We start from the raw sequence: 26,263 nt of genomic DNA, 5'->3' as shown, positions 1-26,263 counted from the left end.
CCTGTAACCTTCTCCAGCACGCCCCAGGAGCGCGCTTTCCCTCTCTGCAGTGTGAAAACACTGTCTCTCTGCTGTGGGCTGTGTTCTTCCAAGCTCAGCCCATCAACCCAAGAAGGCAGTTTGGGAGGCACGTCATGTTGTTTACTGATTTCAGCCCTCTGATTGTGTTGTTACAGCGGCTTTTGCCTTCTGATTCTGGCTTAGACTTTTTGTACGCAAAAGTTGGTAGGAGATTTTATCCTTAGTTAGCATATTCTACACTGACCAAGGCTTGTCTCACCAAGAAGGTATTTTGAAGTGGAGTTTTTCCTAAAGCAAAGCCCTGGCTCCTACCAGAAGAAGGATACCAGGTTTAGTGGCCTGCCCTGGGCATTTTTAAACTCTGATTCCCTACTTCTGTCCTCTCTTATTTGGCATCGTTCTGGGTTGCCTTTATTGTGTTCAACAAGCTAATTGTACTTCTGAGCATTCCTGTTTTAAAATGTTTAAACATTCATTCCAACAATGAATCATTACACCAAAAATATTTCTGTTTTTACTGCAAATGCTGACCATAAACAAAGCCATGCATGGAATCAGTGATGCAATGGCATGTGTATCCCAGCCTGTTCTGTACCCACAGAATGGATTCTGGAGGCTGTAGGGTTTGGGGGGTTGTGTATTTTAACCAGAGCTTGGCAAAGGGCAGGTCATGGTACAGAAAAGAAGGTGGGTCAGATTAGCAATAGAATGGCACTTGTGTGTGTGTGTGCACACACAGCTTTTAAGCAAATAAGATTTAAATGCTAAGGAAACAAATACTGGCCAGGTTTTGTCATTGTCTGTCTGTTCTTGGGGAATTTTTCTGGTCTGAGAAAGGAATTAAACCTCTGTTGATTTTAAAATGAGAAATCAGGTACAGCTGACTTACCTAACTGCTTCCTCTATCAGTTGCTCACATTATATCTCCTGCCTTGATTTCCCCTTCAGAACAGACCCCTCTCTATAGGGCTTAAAGAATAAATACTTGTGTACCTCCTTGGTGAAAATGTTACCCTGCAGATAACATGAGGCTTGAGGGAGGAAGGGAACTTCTCTACCTTCTCAGAGAGGCAAAACTGGGAGGTGTGAAAAGTTGAGTAGAGGGCAGAGGAGGGAGATAATGAGAAGTCAGTGGTCCTCATGGATCTGGGAAAGGTAGTTGGAAATATTCAGAGTAGCTGCAAAAGCAGCCAAGAGGCAGGCTGCTTCTTTGGTTGATACTTGGAGTGTTATCATCCAGATGGGTGCCACTATTTCAGATTTGTCCTGTGGCTTTCTAGCCACTATGTGATCTCGTGCCCATTCACCCGAGGGGAGCGTTTTGCAATGCTGGGCTTCCAAGCATTCCATATTGTTTTCCTTTTCCTGCCTGTTTCTAAGAATGTGACGCCCTTTCCCTTTTGATGTCCCCACTGGAGTTCCGTAGCAATTCCTGTTACCCTGCAGAAGTTTTGTGTTGTGCTTTTGGCTTTAGGTGAGGCTGATTGTTTTAGAAACACAGGGCTCCTACACAAATGTCTGGTGATGGAATGCTGTGCTGCGTGGTTTTCTGAGTCTTGAGTGAAAGTACCAGCCAGCCTTTCCCTATGAAGGTCGTTATTAGAAAGTAGGATATAGGTAAATGTTTGATAATGTGTAAAATAAAAAACTTATTATCTAAATAGACAGCATCTAGGTAAACTAGAGCAGAACACATGACCACACAGTATTGCTGCAATCAGCAGATGTGCAGGATTTCTGAGAAGATCAGATATTTGATAGCTATGAGAAAATCTGCAGTTTCTGTATAGGTATGCAAAATTATGTATGTATTATAAAGTTATAATCTACAGGGATTCTATTATTTAATTATTTGTATTACAGTTTGCTGTAAGTCTGTGTGCTTCAAGACAGCTGGGTTTGGAAAGAACCCAGAACAGAAACAGTGTCATGAACACTCAGGCTGCTGTTGAGAGCGCCCATGTGCTCTCTTTGAAGCAGTGTGTGTGGTTGATGGTGACAGGATGCTGTGTCTGGAGTCTTGTTTGAGCCGCTAATTCCTGTGGGACTTTTTGAATTAACACGTGGAATGTGAAGTCTGTACCTTTGTGTAGCATTTCCCCATCCCCAAACATGAGAATGCTTTTTAATCTGGTGAATTCTGAAAGTTCTTGTTGATAGAAATTGTCTTCTGTGGAAGTATGATGTTTATCTTATTCCCCCATGCATATTACAGTGTGTGGGGGGGGGAGCAAAGGCAAGGAAGCTTACCCTAGCTCTGGTGAGTACAGTAGTGGTGTGGACTACAGGATAGTGGGGCTGGGGGTTTCTTTAAACCAGTTCTATGTCAGGAGAGAGGAGACCAGCTCTATAGGATGGTTTAACTGTATGGAGGGTTAAGATGGAGGAGGCAAAACGTACATGATAGAAGTGATTGGAATAGATTAAGAGGAAAAATGAGTGTGTGAGGGCTTGAAGGGCAATAAGGAACAAGTTAAATCTGTGCTTTCACCAAATGAAAGAAAAGGTGAAGCCAAGCGAGAGGGGAAGAATGCAGTTCTGAACCAGTGAATGCAAATGAGAGAGGAGATTGAAGACAAGAGTTGAAGGACGACACAAAATGCAGGCTCAGGAAAGAAAAGGTCACATGGAAAGGAAAGGAAATAAACCTAACCTTGACATTAGTGAAATATTAACCTGGCAGGCAAGGAAGAAAAGTGGTTGTTGCAGGAAGGGGAAAGGGCAGAGGATTCATCTCACCCAACCATAGACATCTACAGTGTAGTCATTTACATGAGACCTGCCTGCCTAGAGCTGTTTGTAGTCAGTGGAGGGCAATAGGCTCTTCTAGGGTGCAGTTCAGTTGGTGTGGCTCAGGTGGCTGCCTCAGGAGGGGGTGCATTTTCCCCTGAAAGTGCTTTGCCCTTCACAGACTGCTACGTGGGTCCAGGGCTGTAGTGGAAGCGTTTAATAGCGTGAGATGTCTGCACATGAAGCCAGATAAGATGTATCCCTCCCAGTAGGAGAGAAAAAACAAGCATTGTGCAACAAGCTCCCTTTTCTATGGCTTTGCAGAAATGAGTGTGAAGAGTTCTGAACCAGCCCTGTAGGTCAGCACGTAGGAATCTGTTCCTGTGTTGTATGACATAAAGGCACATCTGACACAGCATCCATCTGGGCCTGGTATCCTGTGTGCTGAGTGCTTGTGGAAGGAGTAGAGGAAACATGCTGTTCCAAGCTCAAAGCCATGATGCTCCCAGAGCTGGAGCTGCATCCCAGAACTATGTTTCATAGTCACCAGTGTAGTACCTCCAATGAGTTTTTCTGATTCTTTGGGGGAATCAGTTGATACTTCTACCACATAAGGCATGCCCTGGTCTAACTACATGTTGTGTGTTTAAAAAAACACCCTCCTTTGAATTGCTTGACATGTACTTCTCCTTGGTTTAAAGTTTCTAAACTAAAATACTCCAAACTATCTTAAGTGCCATCCTTCTACATGGGTGTCCTGTGTTTTTGTCATCCCCACTGGAGAGATGTCTACAGTTGATATATTCATGTGTCCATTTGCTTGGGGTACAGATTTGAGAGATCCCTTTCCTTCACCATGTTAGTCTTTTACTGCCTGACCTCTAAATCCTTCGAATTTGCTTTGTTCCTACGGTTGTTTAGTTTCATATCTAATTTCTCTAATCATAAAAGTGTCTGTGCTGCCAAAGCTAGCCTTCATCTGACTGTTTGGAAACGTGTAGCACTGCATGTTTTACCCATGTGTCAGCTTGGAAAGCTGCCAGGCGCATCGTCTGTGAAGGGGCATCCGAGTATTCCATAGACTTTGGGCTGTATTCTGCTTTCAGTGACGCCAGTGGATGTTTTCCTGTTGAGTTCAGTGACAGTGACACTGCTTTAGAGAAGGAAGCAAAACACTTGCAGATGCTGGAGCTGTGTTTTTAAGTCAGCGACTTAAAGCCATCAGAAAATCCCTCAAGTCAATCAGTATTGGCATTTCCTGTTTGTTTTCCCCTTCCAGGAGAAGAAGATTTTTCAGATTCCCTGGATGCATGCCGCAAGACATGGGTGGGATGTTGAAAAAGATGCTCCCTTATTTAGAAACTGGGCAATTCACACAGGTATTGGAACGCTCTTTCTGCAGGACAGATTTTCACATTGTTTTCCCTTTTAAAGTTACGTTTTCCTTCTTTCCTGTCTTTGCTTTTACTAACACAGAGAATGGATTTAAGTTTCTAGATCTGTGGGAGGCTGAGTGCTTTTTTTCAAGGTCTGTGATGCTCTCCAGCTTTATCTAAGCACCATAACTCATTTGCATTGAGGAACACAGTAAAACTTAATTGATTTAAACGTTAACAAGATTGGGTTCAAAATTGTCAGGAGTAGAACAGTGCTCAGCACTTTGTACACTTGGGCCCTAAGGCTTTTTATGCCTTTCTGTGGATTTGGGCCAGGCATAATCAAGGTAAATCAATGCTCTGCAAGATTTTCCATGTTGTTTGTGGAGTTGTACCTGATCTGAGCACCCTGGGTCTTTTCATGAGCAGAACACTGTTCTTCATGTGTTCTAGAAATGTGCCTGGGAATGAGATCACAACACCCTCTCTGGCAACCTCAGCTATTGTTTGAATGCTTGTCATGGGAACTGAAGGCTAATACGCTGCTATTAATTTGCCTTAGGTTTTTAATTACAGGTCATGTGTGCCTAACTTTCTTTTCTTGCCTAGGAAAATACCAGTCAGGAGTCGATAAGCCCGATCCCAAGACGTGGAAGGCAAACTTCCGTTGTGCTATGAACTCTCTGCCTGACATAGAAGAAGTGAAGGACAAAAGTATAAAGAAAGGAAACAATGCCTTCAGGGTCTATCGGATGCTGCCCTTATCTGAAAGACCTTCCAAAAAAGGTAGAGGGAAGAACTTGTCAACAAGTAAACGTGGTTGGGGGCATTGTTGTTGTTTTACAGCCCACAAAATGTGCTGCTGCTTTACTCCTGCTGTGAAGCTGGATGTTTCTATGCAGATGTTCCCCAGAGCACAGGAACATCTATCTGTGTGGAAAATCAGCTATACCTTCAGTTTGGAGTCCAGGCTACCTGGAGAGAGGTTCACCAAGATGTGATATTGCCAAACTGGTGATTTGTGTAAATTGTGTTAGATGTGAAAGCTGATGGAGCTGTGTTCATATCCTAGTCTCAGGTGCCTCGCTGCTTTTAAGTTCTGGGGATGCAAGTAACTACTGCCAAATGGCCAGAGTTTGATACAGAACAGGGAAAGAACAGCATAAACAACAGAACACTTGAGTGATGAACATCCCTGAGTTGAATCAGAAAAAAAAAAGTTACCCAAAGGAGGTGTTAATGAGAGGGCTGAGTTAAAACATTGACTCAAGAAGTTGAGGGTAGTGCAGAGGAGAGCAGTTACACATATATCTGTGGCACTGCTGCTAGAATCACAGACTCCTTGAGGTATTCTCAAGACTGAAGGCAGTTTAAAATCCATATCTGCTTATTCCCTACCTCTCATGGATGAATCAGGTCTTACTTAGTCAAAGATGATGATTGGGGTCGTATTAGAGATCAGTGCCTGTAGTTCAGTGGGGTTCATTCACAATACAGTGGCAGACACTTGGCTTTTCAAGCAAGGGTGGAGGTTAGCTGGCACTCTGAGCTGAGCAGGAGAAGTGTGCTTTCTGCCTGGAACATTAAACTTCATTAGTTACATAGCTTCACTAGGCTATCAGAACCAGCCCCCACAGCACCACTGTGGTGAAATTGCAAACTGTTTAAATCCCTGAATTTAGGGATGAGGACTCACACATGGCAGGAGAGGACATCATCACCATGTCAATCTCATGAGTATTTGGTTTCTTACAGAGTAGAATCGGTGCTTCCTTACTGCTTAATTACTGATGTGAGGAGTAGAACAATGGCTTCTTTAGTCCTTTGGTGTACTCTCATGTCTAGGATTTTTGGATGGGAAGATAACCTGCAATCCAAATGCACAGTGTCCCTCTAAAATCCAGTTCAGTTCACCTGTAGCTCAGTTTGCTGTTTTCTTAAGTGGAGTTAAAGGCCCGTCTTCCATTTAAGGTGGTGTGATTGGAAATGATGAGCTCTGGCATTCTGGGGACAAAGTCATACTGTGAAAAGAAGATCAATCTGCAAACAGTAGAACATTTGCCTTGGAACTGTTTCCAGTCTCTCATTTATGGTGTGTTTTGTACCTCCAGGTGTATTTCCCTGAATCATAACCTGTCCTATGGTGCTAGATTGCTCTTGTAGCTGTATGGACTTGGAAAGTACCTGGAGATACTGGAAATGAGGGCTGTAGCAGGAGAGGATTCTGCAGCAAGTCTAGTTACTATAAAACTCTGACATATTTTGGGCCCTGTGTATATTCTCACATGCCCTTTGTACATTGCACGTGGCTAAATTTATGTGTGAGTGAGAGCAAAAGAATCTGGCTGCAAACATTTCTTCATTCTCACTGTGCTATCTTGTACTAGAGATGGGAGAAATTCCTGGGACACGTCTGTGCAAACAGTGGGGTAGAGCTGAGCTTGCAGCAGCAAGCCTGAGATTCCACATCACGGTGTCATCAGGTCGGAGCAGGGGCAGCAGCGCTGGGGTCTGCCAGAGCGCCTGAGATCTTGGGAGGATCACATGCTGGGTGCTTTTCTGGGTTCTCAGACCCAGCATGATTGCAGAAATCGCTTCTGCATGAGTTACAATAGATTGCCCTCCCTGCCAAAGGTTGCAACAATCTGTGGTGAACTTTACCATCATCTCTTTTCACATGTTAAAATCAGTGAACAATCTCCCTTTTCCCATAGCTACAGTGAGTGGCACAAATGTGATAAGACATATATTGACATCTTTTTTTCCATTTAAGAGTGGTTTTTTTCCCCCTTCCTTTATTTTAACAGGCTTTGTTGCTTGGTTTGGCACTCTTCCATGTTTTCCACCTTGATTTTTTGACTGGGATTGCTTTCCTCAGTCCCATTCTGGTTCTTTTTTGTAGCTCTTTGAAAATGAAACACAAAACCAAAGTGTTCAAGGTGAATTGCTGACTGCCCAGAGCTTAAGGGCGGTTTAAAATGAAGCAAAACATGTTCTCCCTTTCCAAGGAGGTACTGCCATTTTGAGGTGCATTTTGGGTCCATTTCTTAGTGAATAGAGAAGGTGTGGAGGATAACTCATGGCACACAGGACTTCAAAAGGATCTTCCTTCTGTTGTTGCAGGAAAAAAAACAAAGTCTGAGAAGGATGACAAATTCAAACAAATTAAGGTAAGAAGTGGCTGTTTAATATTGAGAGAGCTTATGAAAACAATCTGTTGCAAATTTTTTTTTAGTAGCCCCAATAGTACATTGTGGTGGATATTTGCAAATCTCTCATGCTTGTGGTTTTGTTAAGTAGCAACAGTTAACATTGGGTGTTTGGGGTTTGTATTTTAAAAAGCAGGAAGGCTGAGCCGTGGCTGACGTATCGGTTGACACAGCCCTTGTGTTGCAATGCCTGGAGGTTGGAAAACTGGCAGCCTTGGCAATACATTTGCCATTTGTTTGTCTGTATAAGTAGAAATACAGTAATTAGGGGAGGAATGCTTCTGAACAATAGAGCTACCTTTTGGAGCAGTTACATTTCTGTGTGGAAGGCATCGGAAATTCATTCTGATTTAGGCAAGGGGGAGAAGCTTTTGCCAAAGCTGCGTGTTCTGCTCGTGGTTTGTAAGCAAGAAGACCTCAGTTGTAGAATTCATCAGTCCCTGCTTGGGATTTCTGCCTAGTCTGACCGTGGACCCAAACTGCTGTCCCTACAAAGCACAGTATTCCCCAGCTCTCATGCTTGTGCCAAGTGCCTTTTCAAGATGATCAGTGTGACATACCACCAGGGTTTGGACCGCCTTTCATGTTTTCAAAAAGCAAATCACAGAGGTTTCAGACTTTTCAGCCTTCAGTAAAGTCTGAGTCCTTGAGCTGCGTGTAGCTGCCATGCCTGCAGCGAAAGGCTGGCTTGTGAAAGGCTGGGCCACCCATGCCTGGGCACAGGTCCTCTACCTGCTGGCCAAGAGGTGCTCTGGGCCAGGTGAACCCAGAGGCCTGGGAAAACCGCTCCATTGAAATTGAGGTTGGAAGGTGCATGCTCTCCTGGCAGTTGTGACTTGAGTCCCAGCAACACCTGGGAAATTAGTATGTGTGGTGTAGGCCTGGGAGTAGGAGCTGGTGGGACAACGGGTGCAGCTTTTGGGAGTGCTGTCCTCACCTTGCTTGCCCTGGGCTGCACAGAAGCACCGGGCCAGACAATGCAGGAGCACGAGGGGAGCCGGCCATGCCTCCACCTACCAGTGAGACCACCTGTGAGCATATGGCTCACCAGCCACCAGCTGTGGTGTGGCCTCTTACCTCTTGTAAGCTTTGAGCAGGGGCCAGGTAGTCTTCTCCTCTGTTCCCCCTTACTCTGACAAACACATACACATGCTGGCCTCTAGGTAGTCTGGATTTTTAAAGCAGGTGCTCTTTCCATGCTCCCCTGCTGCCCAGCTGACTAGTGAATGTTGAAGGCCATAGCAGTGGCAAGGGGTGGTGGATGTGTTAAAGCAAATGCATGTTTCCAAGCATGGAAAGCTGCTTTGCTAACTGATGTGAATTCTTGAGATCTGAGTTGTGTGTTTTGCATGGAACGCCTTGAAGTTACCCCGAGCACCTCTCTTCAGCAGAGGTGAGTGGGAGGCTGCTCCCTGCTCTGCCTGGTATCTGCAGTGGAGTAATTTCAGGGAGAACCTGAGGATTTGACTGCAGATCTGCAAAGAGACGTCAGCGTAGCAAGAGTCTTGTGTTGAGCTCCCTGCTGCTGCCGCTGCTGAACCCTGTGGGCACCCACAGCAACAGCTGGGGGGGATGAAGAGCCCTGCCAGGCCTTGCTGAGCTTCAGTAGGGTGCTCAATGCACTTCTCTGCTTGTCCCTCTAGATCTGAGAGATCTGGGCCTTACCAAATCCATACTCTGCGTTAGGCAAGGGGGGCTGCAAGCAAATCTCCCAGCTTGCAGATAGATCCCTGAGCAGTGGACTTTAGGGCAGACAGGGTCTCACCATTAAAATATTAATTCTCTGAAGTGGGAGGAGGGTGTAAGTGTCCAAGTAATCCAGATAAAAATAGGCTCTTTCCTTTGAAACAAAATTAAGGGCTAAACTGCCTGCTTGAGGCTTAATTTCTACCTTACCCTAGATGTATCCTTTTGACTCTGCTTGCAGCTCCCCATTGAGACATTTTTAAAAATCTAAATGACACCTTTCCCCATGCATTTAGCTTGGGCTTCCAGCAGGCACCTGGACACTGAAAATTGAGGTGATTTAACACCATGTGTGCCAGTTTCTAAGTCCTTCCATCGATCTGACACCATCACCAGAGCTCGACACTGTGTATTCCTTTCTGGCAGTTCCCAAGAGGCTACAAAATAAATGTCCCCATAACCAAACCTCGGGAAATCAGAGCAAGGTGCTGCGTGCACCAGGCTCCCGTGGGTGCTGCTGTGTTTGCTGGGCTATTGCACAACACCAGGGGCTCAGGGCTGCAGTGTGCAGCCCTAACCTGTCTCTGCAGCCAGGGATTCTTGCTGGATCGATAGCAGCTAATTTTATCTTTCCTGGCTCTCTGGATTCTTTGACCTGCTGGTTGACACAACCGGTTCAGCTCATTGAAGACCTAGCTGCCCTAACTTTTTTACACTAACTCTGCACTCATGTGATGTTCAGAGGGGCCTTGAGGCAGGGTGCATGTTTGCATTATGGCATTGTGTCATGGCTGGGAAGCTGCAGGCCTGTGTGGAAGTGACAGCTCTTTGACTTAGAGCACGGGGCACCCAGGCCGGTCGCACCATCTCCAGGCTTTTTGTCTAGGTTCATAGGGTTAGTTAGTGCAGTGAAGGGCTGGCACCAGAAGTCTTGAGGTTCATCTTTGCCCTGCCTGTGCCGAAACGCTTTAGAGCTGTGAAAATGGGCATGGTGTGACTGCCAGCACTGCACCTCTCTGCAGGTGTCTCTGTCAGCGTTTCCCTTGCAGGACTCGTGTGGGCAGCCCAGAGAAGGAGCACAAGACTTCAGACTGTAACCCATATCCCCATAAGTGAGCCACTACCAGGGAGGAGGTTGGACTGGTAGATAATCCACTTGGTTTGTCACAGCTCTTTAAAAAAATCCTGAGTTTATGGAATCCAACTTTTTTTGGTGTCTATTCCGAAGGGAGATTTTCAGATCCCCACTCATGTACCAGACCTACAGAGATGCATCTTGTGGGAAGCCTGGTCTGTGTAGAACAGGTGGTGTTTTCCAAGCGCTGTTGCCCCCTGGTAATGTTTATGATGTGATCTAAAAGGCTGTATTTAGTGTAAACACTTTGGTTTGCTTTCAGGCTTGCTGCAGAGAAAAATTAAGGCTAGAATTTAGTAATTGCTGTGCAGAAGCTAAGGCTTCTTTTCAGAGAGTGCGAGGAGATGGAGCGTGTTTGGAAGGGAATGAGGATGAATATTAAATAGAGTTCTGTTTTAAAGCCATGTTTCTTCCTTGTTTCTGCCAAATGTTAATCTCTTGTGGTAAATAGCATGCTAATTTCTTGCTCTCTGAAGGCTCACTCCTAAATCTGAAAAGTAAAAATAGCTTTTGTTTCGGAGCAGAAGATTGGGAAATAGAGTAAACTCCAGCTCCTTCTCAGAGAACCACCGTGCTCATTCTAGCACAGAGCAGGGGGTGTATGGCAGGCAGAAGCGATATGATTTATTACCACCTCAGAACACAGAGATGAACTGAGTCCAGGCTCCTAAAATAAATCAAAACTGACCCAACTGTACTGTTTTCATTCTAGCAAGAGCCAGTTGAATCATCTTTTGGGATTAATGGGCTAAATGATGTCACTTCTGACTATTTCCTGTCCTCCAGTATAAAAAATGAAGTTGACAGTACAGTGAACTTTGTAGGTAAGTACTCCTCTGTTTTCTAACGTGCTAAGCATACAGGTGACTTCCAAAACTCATTTGACTGTCAAACTCAGCTTTATGTCAGCATTTTGCACTTTGGAGAACACCACAGTCACCACATTTTTCACTAGCCCGAGCCACGCGAGGCCCTGGTTGCAGGTTCAGCTCCACCACCTTGCGGAGGCAGCGAGCAGCACCGTGGCAGTGTGGTGGTTTCCCTGGGAGCAGAGCACTTACAGACATACTCAAGTGGCTTTTTGTGAGGGAGGGGCATGGTGCCATCCAGAGGGACCTGGACAGGCTGGAGAAGTGGGGCCAGATGAATCTCATGAGGTTCAACAAAGCCAAGTGCAGGGTCCTGCACCTGGGCTGGGGAAACTCTCATTATCCATACAGGGTAGGAGATGATGGGCTGGAAAGCAGCCCTGAGGAAAAGGATCTGGGAGTACTCATGGATGAGAAGCTGGACATGAGCCACCAATGCTCAGTGATGCATCCTGGGCTGCATCACAAGGAGTGTGGCCAGCAGATGGAGAGAGGGGATTCTGCCCCTCTGCTCTGCTCTGGTAAGACCTCACCTGCAGTGCTGTGTCCAGCTTTGGAGCCCTCAGCACAAGAAGGACATGGACCTGTTGGAGGGCGTCCAGAGGAGAGCCACAAGGGCTGGAGCCAAAGGGCTGGAGCACTTGTCCTATGAAGCCAGGCTGAGAGAGTTGGGCTTGTTCTGCCTGGGGAAGAGAAGGCTCTGGGAGACCTTATAGCGGCCTGACAGTACCTGAAAGGTGCCTGTAGGAAAGCTGGGGAAGAACTGTTCCCAAGGGCATGGAGCACTAGGATGAGGGGTGATGGTTTTAAACTAGAATAGGGGAGATTTAGGTTGGATAATTAGGGAAAAGCTCTTCACTATGAGAGTGGTGGATCACTGGCACAGGTTGCCCAGAGAGGAGGTGGAGGCCCCATCCCTGGAGACATTCAAGGTCAGGCTTGATGGGGCTCTGAGTGACCTGATCTAGTGAAGATGTCCCTGCTCACTGCAGGGGGTAGGACTAGAAGTCCTCTGAAGGTCCCTTCCAACCTTACACATTCTATGATTCTATGACATGAACTTGCTCCACTGAGTAGTCCTTAGCTATGAGGAGGCTTCAGCCAGTGACATTTGGGAGTTAAACTGCAGTTGGATGATGACTTCCCATTTCTGAAAATGGAGGTTTGTATGGGGTTTAAACCTGCAGGTTTAAACCTACAGATGAAATAGAGGAACTTGGTTCTGTTTACTGTCACCTCAGCAGCAGACTTAGTTCTTAACATCACTGAGTTAACAACAAGGATCAGTGCAGACTGCATTTAGAAACTGGTACCTTAGGAATTAGCTGTCATCTCAACGTGAATAATTGGTGCTTGGAAGAATAATTGGGTTGGTTTTTGACAGCTCTCTTTTGGCTGAGGTTGTCACTGGAGCGAGAGCTCCTAGAAATGTGACCCATATATCATTTTCTCTAGTATTCCACTTTTATATATGTCAGGAAAGTATTTGAAAAACATGTTAGTTGTCTGTTTGGAGAGAAGGCAGAAATAATGTGCAGTGACTATTTTTGATGCCCGTGTCTCGGGTTGCAGGGTTTACATAGTCATTCCCTTCAGGTACCTCTGTGGATGAGGCATTTGTGAGTCGTTTTCTTCTCTTTATGGTGGTTCATTTAATCAGCTGTTGCTTTGTGAGAGTGTTAGAACATGATTGACACTCTTACTACCAGAGAGTTTTATAACTTGAAGGAATATAGAGCATTGTGGTGCTGGTGGTGCTTCCTATTTGCCAACTCATAAACACATCTGAAACATGCCAAGGCCAGAACACAGGGAAGAAGCTTTGTAGACCTTTGCTTTATTTTAGAGCCTTAAATTCAAACAGAGATCAGTTAACCTCAGTCTCTGGAACACACCTCGTGTTACCCCAAATCCACTAACATAAGAGAATCATTTTCCTGTGGTTTTCTCCAGTACAGTGTATCCCAGCCTGTGTGGTTTTCTATAGTGAGATGAATGCATGTTGCACCTTAGAAGATCTCTCTGATTTACAGGACAGAACCCACAGTGGCAACATCAACATCTAAGAACAGTCAAGGTCTGTTGTGACAACCAAGCAAGAGGTTCAGAATGGAATTTGCAACTTAAAGGCTTTATTTTTTTCTCTGGGCCCAGGGAACCCATTTTTGGGGTAGAACAGCAAGGCTTTGGGTGTGTTCCTGTCAGCCAGGTTTGTTCAATTCACAGCTTGTGAAGTGTGCTGCTTACCCAGACTGGAGGGAGTCCTTATTTAGGACTGTAAGCAGGATTTTAATGTAAACAAGGGGAAAAGGGTAAAATAGATCTGTGCTGCAGAGAGGAGGGAAGTCAGCTGGCTTGGAGGAAAGACAAACAGCACCTGCAGCATTTGACACACATGCAGCTCTAGGAGAGGGGTGGCACGTTGCCCAGGGGAGCAGTCATTTTTTGCTGTGCCATTTATCTCTTGGGGTGGGTAAGAACTCCTCAGGTACTGAGGAGTAAGATAAAACAGTGCAGATGGCCTGCTCATACCCCAGCAGGGTTGCACAATATTGGTTTCTCCCAGATAAAAATTAACTCTGTGTGTGTGTTCTTGCCCCCCTACTCGCTGCACAATAAAAAGCAGGTTGTTTCAGGACCAGGTAAGGTAGAAATATGGTGGAATATCTGGAACAAAATTGTAATAATTACAGGAATTCAGCTTCTAGCGGTTACCTGGCACTTCATGAAGCAAAATGATAGGCAGCTTTTCTCTGGGAGATAAACCTGTGCTGTAAAAAAAAGTGCTGTAGCCTTCTCTAAAGATAGAAGGCAGGAATGGATTGTATTTATATTCATGTGCCTTCGTGTATATTTATCTTAGTTCATCCAGGAATAGATGCCATCTTTTGCCTTTTTAAAAATGAATAATTGAAGTACTCAGGTCACTTCACAGAAGAATTTCAAGGTCTACTCTGTCTCATTGACTATATTCTTTTCCCATCGTGGGTCTAGAAAAAAAAAATACTGTCTGAATTCCAAACAATGCAGCACTGTGTTTGTCAGACTTTGTCTGCATGAAGATTGTTCCTTTTGAAGCTTTATGTTCCAGAGGAAGAATACCTGCAGTCCTTCCCTGTCTCTTGGACAATTGAGGCTATCTGTCCTCCAAAGCAGCTTCATCCCCATGTGCTCTTCAAAGCTAGCTAGTGGCTTTTCAGCTCCCTGCTGCATTAATGCAGTTGTTGCATGTCCATACTGCTGGGATCGAAAGGGGACTTGTACAAGACAGAGGGAATTGTCTCAGGCAGCTCCAGAGAAGTGAGATTTTTGGCTTTCACCCCAGTTCTGCTTTGCTCACAAACTTCTTGGTACCTCAGTTTATTCCCCCGTTTCAAAAGGGTGTTGTGTAGCACAATTTGCCTCTGCAGAGCGCTTCAGGACATTTGCAAAGCATCTGTGATGCCTTCACTTCATAGAAATAAATAATGTTCATAGAATCCCAGACTGGTCTGGGTTGGAAGGGACCCCAAGGATCACAGAGTTCCAACCCCCCTGCCACAGGAAGGGACACCAACCTCCAACCTGGATCTACACAAGGTTGCCCAGGGCCCCATCCAACCTGGCCTTGAACACCCCCAGGGATGGGGCATCCACCCCCTCTCTGGGCAGCCTGTTCCAGCCCCTCACCACTCACTCACTCTGTAAGAAACTTCCCCCTAACATCTAATTTAAACCTTCCCTCCTTCAACTTCAATCCATTCCCCCTTGTCCTGCCATTGTCTGCCCTTTTAAAAAGTCGATTCCCCTCCTGTTTCTCTGCTCCCTTCAGAGACTGGAAGGCTGCAATGAGGTCCCCCCACAGCCTTCTCTTCTCTAGGCTGAACAAGCCTAGAGAATATTAATATTCCTTTGTTATTAAATACCATGTTCCTGGGTGAATAGGAATACCCTCTGTTAATTGCTAATCAGACCATAGCTTTCATTCAGGGACCTTGGGGGTTCCAGACTACAGGAACAATGGTGCTGTTCTCCATGTTGTCATGGGCATCCCAAGGATGAGTGAGAATAAGGCTCTAATTGGAGGTGAAATTGTTCACAGATCCATGTCATACATAAACCAGAGTCCCACTGTGTTCTACAAAAACCTGAGGACAGGTTTGATCTTCTGGTGCATGATTTACATGACAGCATCCAGAGGCCATGGGATGTTGGCAGCTTGCTGGGTGGGGATGTTTTCTCACATTAGGAGGGGTTTGGTGTGGTCCTTGTGCCCTGAGGAGACCGTGTTTCTGGGTGGAGGAGGAGTGTGGCTGTGGTCTTCCCTGGGACAGCTTTGGGACAGCTGGTATGTCAAAGAGGGCTCAAGGATGTGAATGTGTGAGAGCAAGGGCATTTCAGTCATCACAAGTGGGGGGAAAAATGTCTCTGGGGGTGATGGAAAGTAAATAAATCCCACTGGTTTCCTTTAGAAGTCCCTTTGAAAGCAGGTGGTCAGCATGGCAGAATGTGCTGGGACAGTATTGGAGACTCACACAAATACCAAGCAGGGTCTGAGGCTGGTTGAGGTGCTGTGAGTAATCAATGTGTCATTTCTAACCCCAAGTTGTAGGACAGCCGCACCTTGATGGCAGCACCGAGGAGCAGGTGATCGTTGCTAATCCTCCTGACGTCTGCCAGGTAGTGGAGGTGACAACAGAAAGCGACGAACAGCCCCTCAGCATGAGCCAGCTGTACCCCCTACAGATATCCCCTGTCTCGTCCTACGCAGGTAAGCACCCTGGCATTCCTCTACACTCCTTTCTTTGGAAATGGTTGGAAGACACCTGGGGGGAAAGGGGACCTTTCCCAGGGTGGCCTGCAAAGATCCAGAGATGTCTCTTCAGCTGCCTTCTGCCTTTTTGATGAAACTCAAAACCTCACAGTCCTTCACTCATTTCACCTTGGGAAACAACTCAGCAGATCTGAGGTTGGAAAGGCATATCCCAGGTGTTAGCCTCTGACTACCAGGAAAAAGAACCTTTTTAGATCTAATGCAGAGAAGGTTTTTTTATCTTCTATGAAGGGCATTATCAGTGGCACAAATGAATGCTGCAGATGCAGTGTGTCCCTCTTGCCCCCTGATTTACTGGAGATGAGAAGTCTTCTCTTCCCTGTGTTCCCTCAGTGCCTAGCACAGCGGGTACGGAGTGCTGCGGGCTGCACTACATACTGTGTCAGTATATAATGCTGACAGGGAGCTGGGGGCCCTGGGGGACTCTTGTTACCAATAGTCTGCAGACTAGAACAGCCATGGAGCGACTGATAACCATTGGCTGCGCAGGCGGCAGAGCTACGGATGTCTGGCTTCCAGTGTCTCCCTCCCATCTGGATTCTCTGATATCTGAAAAGGGATGAGATAACAAGATTTTCCCTTAGTCAGGGTGCTAAAGGTTTCTCTTTCTTGTCTGACCCCTTATTTTTGTAAAAGTGGTAGGAAGTTAAGAGTCTTTGGTGCTCATTTATCCCTTATCCAAGTCTGACAGCGTGTTCAGAAGCTGTTAGAGGAGAATGAGCATGTGTGGGCACCCTATGTAGAGACCCTGCTGTCATCCAAGACTTTTTTTCTGTAGGAAGTGGGGCAAAGACACGTTTGAAATTAGAAAAAGTTTTAGATCCAACTCTCCTTCCTTTCTTAACGTGCTGCTAACTTGCAAGCTTCAGGAGACAGCATAGAAACACAAATTTAATCTTTTGAGGCAAACACAAGTATTAATTATTTGCCATGCAATTTATTACTTTGCACATGGTTTTGCCTTGTACTCATTAGGCTGAAATTACTTCCAGACACATTTTTATAAAAATACATAGTTAGTGATTTTTATCTTTGGGTCTGGGTGAATAATGTGATGTTCTTTTGAATAGCCTCCAGCGTTAGTCTCACACATGTTGATGAACGATTGTGCTTCCCAATGTGTTTAGTCTGTAATGGTCAAAGAATTCAGAAGGGCTTTGCAAAGTGTGGGGCAGGGGGATGAGGGTGCTTTAATTTATTAACAGCTGGGAGACGGGGCCTTTGAAGTGTCCTCTTCCCAGATGCTTCTTGCAAAACATTTCCAGGAAGTCTATGTGAATGTGACACCCATGTTTTCTTTTAACCCCAGCTACAGAATCTGAGTTCTTGGAGTGCAGACAAAAGTCACTGTCTTGGTCTGGTAGTCACGGTGGTTGTTTGGGCTGGGACTGTAGAGGGGGGTAGTCTGGTGATAGAACCACCCTGACGTGAGCGAGTGGTGAACTACCTTCCCTAAAGTCAATGCAGCAAGCCTGCACAAGGAAAACAAGGCATGACTGGGGTGCTTCTGCTATTCCTTTCCCTTGTCTTAATATCCTGGTGGCCTTCAGCTGTCTTTAACTTATACCAAGACCTGGTAGACCATAACTCAGAGATGATTCCATGCCACTGACGAGCTTTGAATGCATCTGAAGGCAGGACTTGATGAGCCTGGTTGCTCTAGCTAGAAGCCAATAAGAAGTGGAGGGTCTGTCCTGTGATGAGACCTATTTAATATATCAGTGAGCAGAAGAGGTGTTGGAGTGCACACTTGCAGCGTTTGCAGGTGACACTGAGTAAGGGACACCAGCTTGAGGGCAGGGCCACCATCCAGGAGATCCTGGAGATCCTGCAGGCATGGGCCAGCAGAAACCTTAGGAAATTCCACAAGGACAGATGCCGGGTCCTGTGCCTGGGGTGTGAGAGTCCTTTGCAGTGATGGAAGCTGGGGCTGATGGGATGGAGAGCAGCTCGGCAAAAAGGCAGGTGGGCAGTGAGACAGCAGGACACCCTGGCCATGGGGAACACCAACAGCTCTCAGGAGCATGGCCAGTAGATCTAAGGAAGGGATTATCCCCCCAATACTTGGCACAAGTTTTGGTACTTCTTGAGTATTGGGTCCAGCCTTGAGCGCCCCAGTCCAAGAAAGATCCAAGTGGAACCAAGTGCAGGGAAGGGCTGCCAGGATGATTGAGGGCTGGAGCACTCATTCTGTGAGGAGAGACTGAGGGACTAGGGTTTGTTCAGCCTGGAGATGGTTCTGAGGACCTCATAGCAGCCTGCCCCTATCTGCAGGGATGCTGTTGTGACAGAGCACTGGAATAGGCTGCCCAGGGAGGTGGTGGAGTCTCCATCTCTGGAGAGATTCAAGACCCGTCTGGATGTCTATCTGAGTGACCTGTCCTAGGGAGTTGCTTTGGCAGGGGGGTTGGACCCGATGATCTCTTTGAGGTCCCTTCCAACCCCTACAATTCTATGATTCTATGATTTTATTGAGAAGGCACAGCTGGGCTCTTCACAGTGGTGTGTGGTGGGAGGGTGGGAACAGCAGGCACAAATTGAAATGAGAACTTGGTTCCACTGAGTACAGGAAAAAATGTCACCTTTTGTTTTTCACCACAAGGACAGGCAGGCAGTGGAGCAGGGTGCCCAGAAAGGTTGTGCTGCCTCTATCCTTGGAGGTTTTCAATACCTGACTAGATAAGGCCCCAAGCAACCTGATTCAGTCTTGTAATTGGCCCCACTTTAAGCAAGAGATTGGTCTGTAGACCTCCAGAGGTCCCTTCCAGCCTGAATTTTCTATGAACCTCCTTTTTATAAAGTGTGCATTTGTCCTTGAGGCAGGAGTGAGGAAAGGGTCTGTGTTTGTCAGAACCCTGAAACCTGTAGGACAGTCTTGTGACTGTTTCTGGGTTTGCCTTGCTCCACACAAACCTATACTGGAGAACCACAGGAGCCCTGTCCCTGTGCTCTTGGGTTTGCTGGGTAGAGCTGCCTGCTCTGCCAGGTCTACCGCTGAAGGACAGGGAAGAATATAACCCGAACAGCTGTGCAGGAACAGTTAGTTTAGCTCTTCTGAAACACCACCACCACCAAAAAAAAAAGTACCACCCTGTGGTATCAGCTGTCCTACATAAATCTGGTTTGTTTCAAAAGCACCTCAAGCTCCTTTCCGAGGTTACCCAGGCGAATGATACCAGTGGCTGTCCTGAGTTTTCTCATGTTTCCACTGACGTCTGTGAAATCTTTTCTTTTTTTTTTTTTAGTACTGAGGCTGTTGTCAACCTCCTCCTGTGTTCAGCACTGATTCAAATAACCCCTTGATTGAAATAACCTCCCTAACTTTCCATGCCTGAGTGGCCAGCTTCCCTGGCTTTGCTAACTATAGTGCTATCTCTTGCTCAGCATTTTGTTATGTATAAACACACCAAGGATGGATTCCTTTTCAGCTGCATCACTTTTTTTTTGTTGCCACATGTTTCTTCATGTCAAGGAATATCTGTTTCTTGTCTCTGTGTGGATTCCTCCTATTGATTCTATCTCCAGGGCCGTTTCTCCTTCGCACAGATTCATTTCTGCCTCTCCCCCCTCCAGTGTGGTTTAATTAGCCAGCTTAATTGTGTTGGCACATCTCCCTTTACCTGGGCCAGTGAATGAGAAGCCCTGCAGAGTGTTTTACCTTCACAGGGCTTCGCAGTTAGACACAACCTCTGCTGGCTCCATGCTGCAGCTTAGGGAGGGACGTGGCTTTGGGAGTAGTAGTCCTGAGTATCCAAGCTGGCTGCTTCTTTGCTTCAGAACGACTTTGGGAGCACTGGGATGAGGCACAGTCCACGCACTCTTACATCCAGTGCGGAGCATGAGGCTGCTCTCTGGGAAGGCAGGGTCATGATTTAATGTTTGCAGGGGGTGTGCACAGCAGTCTGCGTGGGCTACAATGTGCAACACAGAGCAGAGAGTGGAAATCAGGAGTTCCCTTCACTGCTACAGGTACTCATCACGTTGTTCCTTCACCCAATCTCGCTCATCCTCGAGCGAGTCCAGAGAAGGGCAACCAGGCTGGGGAAGGGGCTGGAGGGCAAATCGTATGAGGAGCAGCTGAGGGAGCTGGGAGTGTTCAGCCTGAAGAAGAGGAGGCTGAGGGGAGACCTTATCACCACCTACAACTACCTGAAGGGAGGGTGTAGAGAGGTGGGAGATGGTCTCTTCGCCCAAGTGACAGGAGATAGGACAAGGGGAATGGCCTCAAACTGATCCAGGGCAGGTTTAGATTAGAGATTAGGAAGAAGTTCTTCACCAAAAGGGTTTTCTGGCACTGGAACAGGCTGCCCAGGGAGGGGGTTGAGTCACTGACCCTGGATGTGTTTAAAAGACAGGTAGAGAGGTACTTAAGGATATGGTTTAGCATAGGATGGGAACAGTTGGACTTGATGATCTTAATCACAAGATTGGAAAAGGCCTTTCTGTGGCAGTCACCCTCCCTTGGGGTGTTTAAGGAAAGGTTGGGATGAGATATTTAGGGACATGGTTTAGTAAGTAATGTAGGTGGTAGGGGGACAGTTGGACTGGATGATCCTGGAGGTCTTTTCCAACTTCAATGAGTTTATGATTTGTGATCTTGTAATTTCAGGGCTTCTGGGTTCCCATTGGTTTGGGGAGCAGATGAGCCCCCTCTGCTCAGCCCTGGGGAGAGGCTGCCAAAAGGTCTCTCTGGCTGTCCATAGCCTGGCAGACACCTGGTGTTATCCCCCTGGGAAACAGGCACAAGCCCATCGTGAAGAGGGGAACGTGCCCCGTCTTTGCTGTGTTTGAGGCACTCCCAGGCAGCCTGGGGGCCCGGAGCCTGATCTCAGGAGCTGGGAAACCTGCATTCAGGCACTCTTCCTTAAAAATACAGTCAAAATTCCTGGATTTCAGGCTCCTCTGGAAGGGAGGGATGCTGGTGCAGGAGGATGGCCATCCTGCTGGCGCTGTGCCCCTGGGTTTGCTCTCTGGTTGCAGTGATGAGGGTGAGGGTGGCCATGTGCCATGGGAGGAGGCGATGGGGCGATAGTATTTCTACGTGCAGGAGTGGTGGGTGAAGGGTTGAGAAACAGGCTGGGGGGGAGGCTGGGCACGTGTGGCAAAAGAGAAATAAGAGCAAAGTATAAACAGTAATAAAGTGCCAGAAGTGACAGGGCCTTGGGGAGGCAGCAGAGATAACAGTCCCTGAAACAAAAACACACTTATCTCCGCTGGGGCGGAGTTGTTGCTGGTTTTGCATGGAGATAAAAATAAGGATTTGGACAGAACTTTGCTCTTTGCCAGGCCTGCAGCTGCCAAGAGAAGGTGAAGGAGAGAGGGGCTTCCCCTGCTTGCTCACAGGAGGCTCTTCCTTCTGCTCAGGTCTACTTCTTGGCCCTCTTGCTATCTTTTCCGGGGTGTAGCTATGTTGACTGCCATGTGAATCGTAGAATGGTCTGGCTTGGAAGGGACCCCAAGTATCACAGAGTTCCAACCCCCCTGCCACAGGCAGGGCCACCAACCTCCAGGCCTGGAGCTACACAAGGTTGCCCAGGGTCCTATACAACCTGGCCTTGAACACCTCCAGGGATGGGGCATCCACCCCCTCTCTGGGCAGCCCATTCCAGCCCCTCACCACTCACTCATTCTGTAAGAAACTTCCCCCTAACATCTAATTTAAACCTTCCCTCCTTCAACTTCAATCCGTTCCCCCTTGTCCTGCCATTGTCTGCCCTTTTAAAAAGTCGATTCCCCTCCTGTTTCTCCGCTCCCTTCAGAGACTAGAAGGCTGCAATGAGGTCCCCCCACAGCCTTCTCGTCTCTAGGCTGCCCAGCTCCCTAAGCCTCTCTTTGTAGGGGAGGGTGCTCCAGCCCTCTAATCATCTTCATGGTGCTTCATGAGTGTACCACTGTTGTTCAGTGCAGCTCTTCTGTCTAACCCTTGGATTGCTGTTGTGGTGGGGGTTGGGATCTGTGCTTCTCTGCTGAGTTCTGCCTTATTGGTTTGACTGTTGACTTCCACGTGTTGGAAGTGCGTCAGACCCCTTGAGTTGGGTTTGGCTACTGCAGGTAGAAGAATAGGGTGAGCTTCATTTTTGTTTCTGTTTTGTTTGACAGAAAGTGAAACAACTGACAGCGTTCCAAGTGATGAAGAAAATGCAGAGGTAAGTATTTTCAGTGCTTTGGAGCAGGGTCTCAAGAACAATGTCCTGACTTATTCTTCCTCCTTCTCCATTTGCAACTCTCTCTACCAGCGGAGAATTTGTTCCAATAATAGCTGGGGGAGAAAAGCAAACCAGGGAGTTCCAGGGGCTCAGACTTTGTCTGGATAATTGTGTGGCAGAGTAGATATCTCTTCAAGTTCTTTCATCCTCATCTGACCAAACTACAGTGAGATTAATTTGCATGATAAGATGCTCTGGAGAGGCATCAGCGGGGCCAGCTAGTTATCTTGGCTGAAAGCATGCCTGCTGTGTGTGCTGTGGACGGTGCCTGAATTCGTACGACTGGAGGAAGTGGTTCCACCTGTGATAGAAACACAGCTGAAACGTCTGAGGCAAACATTTGTGAGGCAAAATGTGAGGCAAAAAGCTTTCCCAAGCAGGGTGTTGCTGATGAAAGGAATCTGAGAAGAAAATAGCCACCCGGTGAATGTTCCCTCAGCTGCATCTCTGCAAACCCAGCACTTGTCTTCGCTTTTGGGGCTGCCACCAAGTGACTGGGCCTGCTGGTCTCCCTGAGTGCTTGGAACCCAGGGGAAGCTCACTGAGGCCACTTGGATGCTCTGTGCCTTAGTGATGTTTTTGCAGAAGGCCTCTTGCAAATCCTTCTCCTTGCTGTGTCCCGCAGAAAGCCCTCTGAATCTTCCTCCTTGGAGAGCAGCTGTGTAACGGCACAGCTAGCACTCTTGTTGAGTCTCTCTGTCCTTGCTTAGGATGGAGCCCCTGTGCAGACTGCCAGTAATGACTCCCCAATCCTCTGACAGAACATGTGGAATGTGTGATGGGGAAAGGGCAGGATGCTTGGTGAACCTCCTCCCTGTGATGGGGGACATGCCATCAAGTGACAGCTGCTTTCCCGGTAGCTTCACCTGTGTGAACATTTTGGGTGGTGCCGTTTGAGAGGTTTTGGGTCTCTGTGCCTGCTTCTTGGCAGGAGGATGCTCTCTCTTGGTAATGGAGGAGGCACTTCCATTTGAAGTTCTGCATGGGTGGTCCTCTGTGTCCATTTTTGTCTCTGGCATACCAGGAGTAAGGCCTCTATTTTTCCATCAGAAGGGTGGGCAGACCCTGCTGAGTCCTGGAGATCCACTGGGGTTTAGACAAGTGACTTGAGAAAGGGAGAAGTGGGTGGGAGCAGAGACATTCAAAGCTAGAGGCTCAGGCTTTTAGGAATGGAGTGATTCCTATGCAGTCTGTGGATGTTCCTCCTGTTCCTCAGAGCCCTTTGCAAAGCTCTGTTTGCTCATATGGTCTTTGGTCCTGTTGTTTTTTTCAGGGACGACTTCACTGGCAGAAGAAAAACATTGAAGGCAAACAGTATCTCAGCAATCTGGGAATGAGGAACACTTCACACATGCTTCCCAGCATGGCAACTTTTGTAGCCAACAAGCCTGACCTCCAAGTCACCATCAAAGAAGAAAGCTGCCCACTGCCTTACAACAGCTCCTGGCCCCCTTTCCCAGACATCCCCCTGCCACAAGTAGTGTCCACGGCCTCCACGAGCAGCAGCCAGCCGGACCGCGAGAGGCGGGCCAGCGTCATCAAGAAAACATCAGACATCACCCAGTCAAGAGTCAAGAGCTGTTAAGCTCCTGATGGCGTGGGGGCTGTTTTTAGCTTTGTTTTGTTTGGTTTTCTATCCTAACGTTTCTCTAGGAGAGGTTCATCCCTTGACGCACACGAGACAAATCTAAGGTGAAGCCTTGGCAATACAAAACATTGCTGTGTCCGACTCCCGTGCAGGAGGAGTGTTTTTAACTCAGGATTCCAGCTGTCAGTATGCACACCTGAACCCAGGTGGGATTCCCAAGGTTTGCTACCTAGGGAAAAAAAAAAACCCAACCCAAGAACTTTGGCCCACTCGCGGGTTCCGGTGTTTCGTAAGAGGACCAACCGACCACAGGGGAAGTGGTGCTGCTGCGCTTCTTGCTGTCAAGGCTCTGATGGAACTGAAAGCCTCAGAATGGAAGAGAAAATGTGAACTAGCTGGAATATTTTTAAATAAAGAAGAAAAAAAGAAAATCTATTGTGAATATTGTACATAGTGCAGTACTAGCAACGTTGCAGTCTGCTTCTGCACCTTATTAAGAAAGCACTTAACGAAAGGCCTTTTATTACCTTGCTCTACTTTAATGGCACATTGAAGGTCCCTCCCCACCTGTATTCTTTTCAAGGCTGTTCTTTGCTAAAGTGTCTTTAAAGAATAGAGGGAAGGAAAGGAAGTTCAGACTTCCTGTGTGGATTTCATACGTTTTAAGACTGCTTTTTCTCATGTTTGTTTCTAATCTGCTATGCTTGAATGCCGCGTGGTACAATAGGAAAAAGGAGGAAAAAAAAAAAAAGAAACCTATTACAGAGATATTATGCAAATTCCCAGATTTAAAAGAAGAAGAAAAATACTCTAATTCTAACCAGAGCAAGCTTTTTTATTTTTTATACAGGGGAATATTTTATTCAAAGTAAAATTCTAAAGTGAATATAATTTTTTTTAATCTTTTCTACAGCAAATTTATAATTTTAAGATTCAGTCCTTGGTTATCAGCAGTTATTACATCCTTGTGGCACATTTTTTTTTTTTAATTTTGTAAAGGTGAAATAGCTTTTATGAGCTCATGTAGCAATCAGATTATCCTGTGGATTGATAATAAATATGGTATATAGTTAAATTTTTAATAATCCTCTTGTTTGTCTCCCTTTTTTTTTTAATCTTTCAGAAGCCCCAGATGGCATAGGTTTGATAGGTGAGTGTGACCTCTTGGAGTGAGCAATTAGCAAGAGCTGCCTGGAGTCTTAACAGGATGGGGAGTACTGTGCTTGAGGCAGCTCGAGGTGCAAAGAGGAACTGGAGCTTAAAGGTGGTGTCCTCAAGTTTGGCCTCACATGTGGAGGTTGGGAGTTGGGGCACCTCTTCTGCTGTTATTCCGTGATTGGGCTTTGAGCAAGGCATCTCGTGGAGGGGGTCTTGTGAAAGTCCACCTCCCACACAGGGAGGCCCCATTCCTCTTAGATCCCCATTTACTCACAGAATCATAGGGATTGGAAGGGACCTTGAGAGATCATGGGGTCCAACCCCCCTGCCAAAGCAGCTCCCTAGCTCATACTGCACTCAGATTGCTCCCAAAACCTTCTTTTTGCAGAGTTTCAAGCAGTAACTCCTCTTTAGTAGAATGAGTTGGAGGTCAGATAAATGTCCCCCAAGTCTTTCAACAGCTACCACGTGATGGCAAGTTGTGATTCCTCAGGTTCTTCAAGGGAGGCTGCTGAGAATCTAATGAGGGGTGTGCAGTGGCTTGCGGAGTCGCGGGGCGATGAACAGATTGATTCAGGTATGTAAAATACACGGACACAGAGTGTCCTTCAGGTGTGATTATCGTTCTGATAACCACCCTGACCAGTGGTTGAGGCAAGTGCTCTGCATTTTGGGCTGGTGAGCAGTAACATGCACAAAGATGGTGGTATCGCAGGGAGATGTGCTCACTGGCAGTGGAAAAGGGAAAGCCAACAGTAGGGGTTTGCTGTGTTCTTAAGCTGCAGCCACAGGTCTGAATTTTGTCATGAGTCTGTGGAAACTTGATGTTCTGTTTTACCCACCTGCTGCCTGGTGGCCTGAGAAGACAAGGTTAGAGCTTTGGGTTGGGTTGGCAGGAGGAGGAGGCCCAGGGCAGTATTTGAGGTGAGGCTGAAAACTGAATGGTTAAAATAATTTGTAAACCTTCTGGTCCCTTGTCCCCTTCGTTTGCTTGTGCACTGACAAACTGGAGTCCTGTGTCCAGATCTGGGGCCTCCAATAGAAGAAAGGTGTGGAACTGTTGGAGAGGGGTCAGAGAAGCCACGAAGATGATTAGAGGGCTGGAGCACCTCCCCTATGAAGAGAGGCTGAGGGAGCTGGGCTGGTTCAGCCTGGAGAAGAGAAGGCTGTGGGGGGACCTCATTGCAGCCTTCCCATCCCTGAAGGGAGCAGAGAAACAGGAAGGGAATCGACTTTTTAAAAGGGTAGATAATGGCAGGACAAGGGGGAATGGATTGAAGCTGAAGGAGGGAAGGTTTAGGTTAGATATTAGGGGGAAACTCTTTAGAGAGAGTGGTGAGGTGCTGGAACAGGCTGCCCAGAGAGGTGGTGGATGCCCCATCCCTGGGTGTGTTCAAGGCCAGGTTGGATGGGGCCCTGGGCAACCTTGTGTAGCTCCAGGCCTGGAGGTTGGTGGCCCTGCCTGTGGCAAG

General features: G+C 46.9%; 1 protein-coding gene across 4 annotated transcripts in view; it reads left to right on the top strand.

Moving 5' to 3' along the window:
* The window catches only part of IRF2 (interferon regulatory factor 2), a 46,023-nt gene extending 21,305 nt beyond the window's left edge, over nucleotides 1-24,718 (top strand). For 3 of the 4 annotated variants that reach the window (XM_084267058.1, XM_084267056.1, XM_084267057.1), the window contains exons 4-10: nucleotides 4,031-4,130; nucleotides 4,737-4,913; nucleotides 7,251-7,297; nucleotides 10,870-10,981; nucleotides 15,612-15,776; nucleotides 21,939-21,985; nucleotides 23,319-24,718. In XM_084267058.1, the coding sequence (XP_084123184.1) occupies nucleotides 4,031-4,130; nucleotides 4,737-4,913; nucleotides 7,251-7,297; nucleotides 10,870-10,981; nucleotides 15,612-15,776; nucleotides 21,939-21,985; nucleotides 23,319-23,630 (960 nt within the window). In that variant the 3' untranslated portion in view covers nucleotides 23,631-24,718. The remainder of the gene's footprint in view (nucleotides 1-4,030; nucleotides 4,131-4,736; nucleotides 4,914-7,250; nucleotides 7,298-10,869; nucleotides 10,982-15,611; nucleotides 15,777-21,938; nucleotides 21,986-23,318) is intronic. The other variant, XM_084267059.1, reaches the window with a different exon arrangement.
* Nucleotides 24,719-26,263: the final 1,545 nt, after the last annotated feature.

Source organism: Gallinula chloropus (genome assembly GCF_964237585.1).
Source record: "Gallinula chloropus genome assembly, chromosome: 7".
Classification (NCBI taxonomy): Eukaryota; Metazoa; Chordata; class Aves; order Gruiformes; family Rallidae; genus Gallinula; species Gallinula chloropus.
The sequence above is the reverse complement of the archived record's forward strand: the minus strand, read 5'-3'. Positions and strand labels throughout refer to the sequence as shown.